The 1,814-nt window shown below is 61.7% G+C and overlaps 1 protein-coding gene across 1 annotated transcript in view; it reads right to left on the reverse strand.

The window, feature by feature from the left end:
- Positions 1-1,814, reverse strand: part of PPP2R1A (protein phosphatase 2 regulatory subunit A, alpha) — a gene marked incomplete at its 3' end in the record, with an annotated part of 11,759 nt that overhangs the window by 7,423 nt on the left and 2,522 nt on the right. Inside the window, exons 3-4 of the mRNA XM_014961500.1 lie at positions 1,535-1,811; positions 99-268 (exon numbers count right to left, since the gene is read on the reverse strand). Coding sequence (XP_014816986.1) covers positions 99-268; positions 1,535-1,811 — 447 coding nt within the window. The remainder of the gene's footprint in view (positions 1-98; positions 269-1,534; positions 1,812-1,814) is intronic.

The following is a 1,814-nucleotide window of genomic DNA, read 5'->3' on the forward strand; positions in this document are numbered from 1 at the left end:
CCCAGAAGGACCCAGGGGTCCAGGAACCCCCCCCCAGATCCCTCCATGGGTCCAGGAACCCCCCAGTTCCCCCCCAGAAGGACCCAGGGCCCCAGGACCCCCCCATTTCCCCCCCCAGACCTGCTCGTCGGAGGCCAGGTTGGAGAACATGGGGATGATCTCGCTCTTGACGTGCTCCAGCTCCAGCACTTTGGCGAACTCCCCCAGCTTGGAGGCGGCGGCGCGGCGCACCATGGGGGTGTCGTCCGAGCAGAGGTTGCGGAAGTACCTGGGGGGGACGGTCCACGGGTCGGGGGACGGGTGGGGACCCCCCAAGAGCTCACGGGTCAGAGATGGGTCCAGAACAGGACAAAAATGAGCCAAAAAGGGGCCACGGGGCAAACGCAAAGAGCCTGGGATGAGCTCGAGGGGTTTGAGGGACGTCAAGGATGGGTTGGGGACACCAGGGATGGGTCGGGGACACCAGGGATGGGTTGGGGACACACCATGGGGTCACCACGACTCAACCATAACCCCAAAAACGTGCTGAGGAGCCAACGTGAAGAGTGTGGGGTCAACCCAAACCCAACCGAGTCCCATCGAAGCCCACGTGGAGCCACCAAGAACGGTGTGGGGCCAACAAAGACACCTTGGGGACAGGCCACGGGGCCACTACAACCAAACCATGACATGATAACATCTCAAACACACAACACAAAGACCACGGGGTCAACCCAAAGCCAACCAAGTCCCACCAAAGCCCAAATGGAGCCACCAAGAACGGTGTGGGGCCACCAAAGACACCTTGGCGACAGGCTGTGGGGCCACTACAACCAAACCACGAGCCCGATAACATCCTGAGCACCCAACACGAAAACCACGGGGTCAACCCAAACCCAACCAAGTCCATGTAGGGCCACCAAGGACACCTTGGGGCCACCATGGGCACCTTGGCGACAGGCTGTGGGGCCACCATGACCAAACCACGAGCTTGATAACATCCTGAGCACCCAACACGAAGACCATGGGGTCAACTCAAACCCAACCAAGGCCACCAAAGATAGTGTGGGGCCATCAAGGGCACCTTGGGGCCAACAAAGACACCTTGAGGCCAGCTCACGGGGCCACTACAACCAAACCATGACCCCGATAACATCTCGAGCACCCAATGCGAAGACCACGGGGTCACCCCAAACCCAACGAAGTCCATGTAGGGCCACCAAGGGCACCTTGGGGCCACCAAGGACACCTTGGGGCTAACAAAGACACCTTGGCGACAAGTTGTGTGACAACTACAACCAAAACACAACCCCAATAACATCCCAAGCACCCAACACGAAGACCATGGGGTCAACCCAAACCCAACCAAGACCACCAAGGCCACCTTGGGGCCACCAAAGACACCTTGGGGCCACCACGACCAAGCCCTAAGCCCAATACCAGGCCAAGGGTCCATCACAAAGAACCCAAGGCCAACCAGGACCCTCTTGGGAGCCACCAGGGTTGACTTGTGGCCACCAGGGCCGGGTGAGGGCCATCGGGGGGGGTGACTCACTGTCGCAGCTCGGCCTTGACGGGGCTGGAGACGCGGGGGTAGCAGACGCTGAAGAGGCCACAGGCCGAGGTGCGGGACGTGAACCAGTCGCCCCCCGCCAGGCGCTTCACCAGGGGCACGAAGTGACCCTCCAGGTCCGGGGGGGAGTGTTCGTGGGACACGGCCCGCAGAGACTCCACCGCCTTGTCCCTCACCACCGTCTCCTCCACCGTGGCCAAGCTCTCCAGGGGGGGCTGGGGGGAGAGAAAAAGGGGTTGGGGGGGGTCACCCCGATGTCCTG

Source organism: Calidris pugnax, unplaced genomic scaffold (genome assembly GCF_001431845.1).
Source record: "Calidris pugnax isolate Ruff unplaced genomic scaffold, ASM143184v1 scaffold753, whole genome shotgun sequence".
In the NCBI taxonomy this organism is placed as follows: Eukaryota; Metazoa; Chordata; class Aves; order Charadriiformes; family Scolopacidae; genus Calidris; species Calidris pugnax.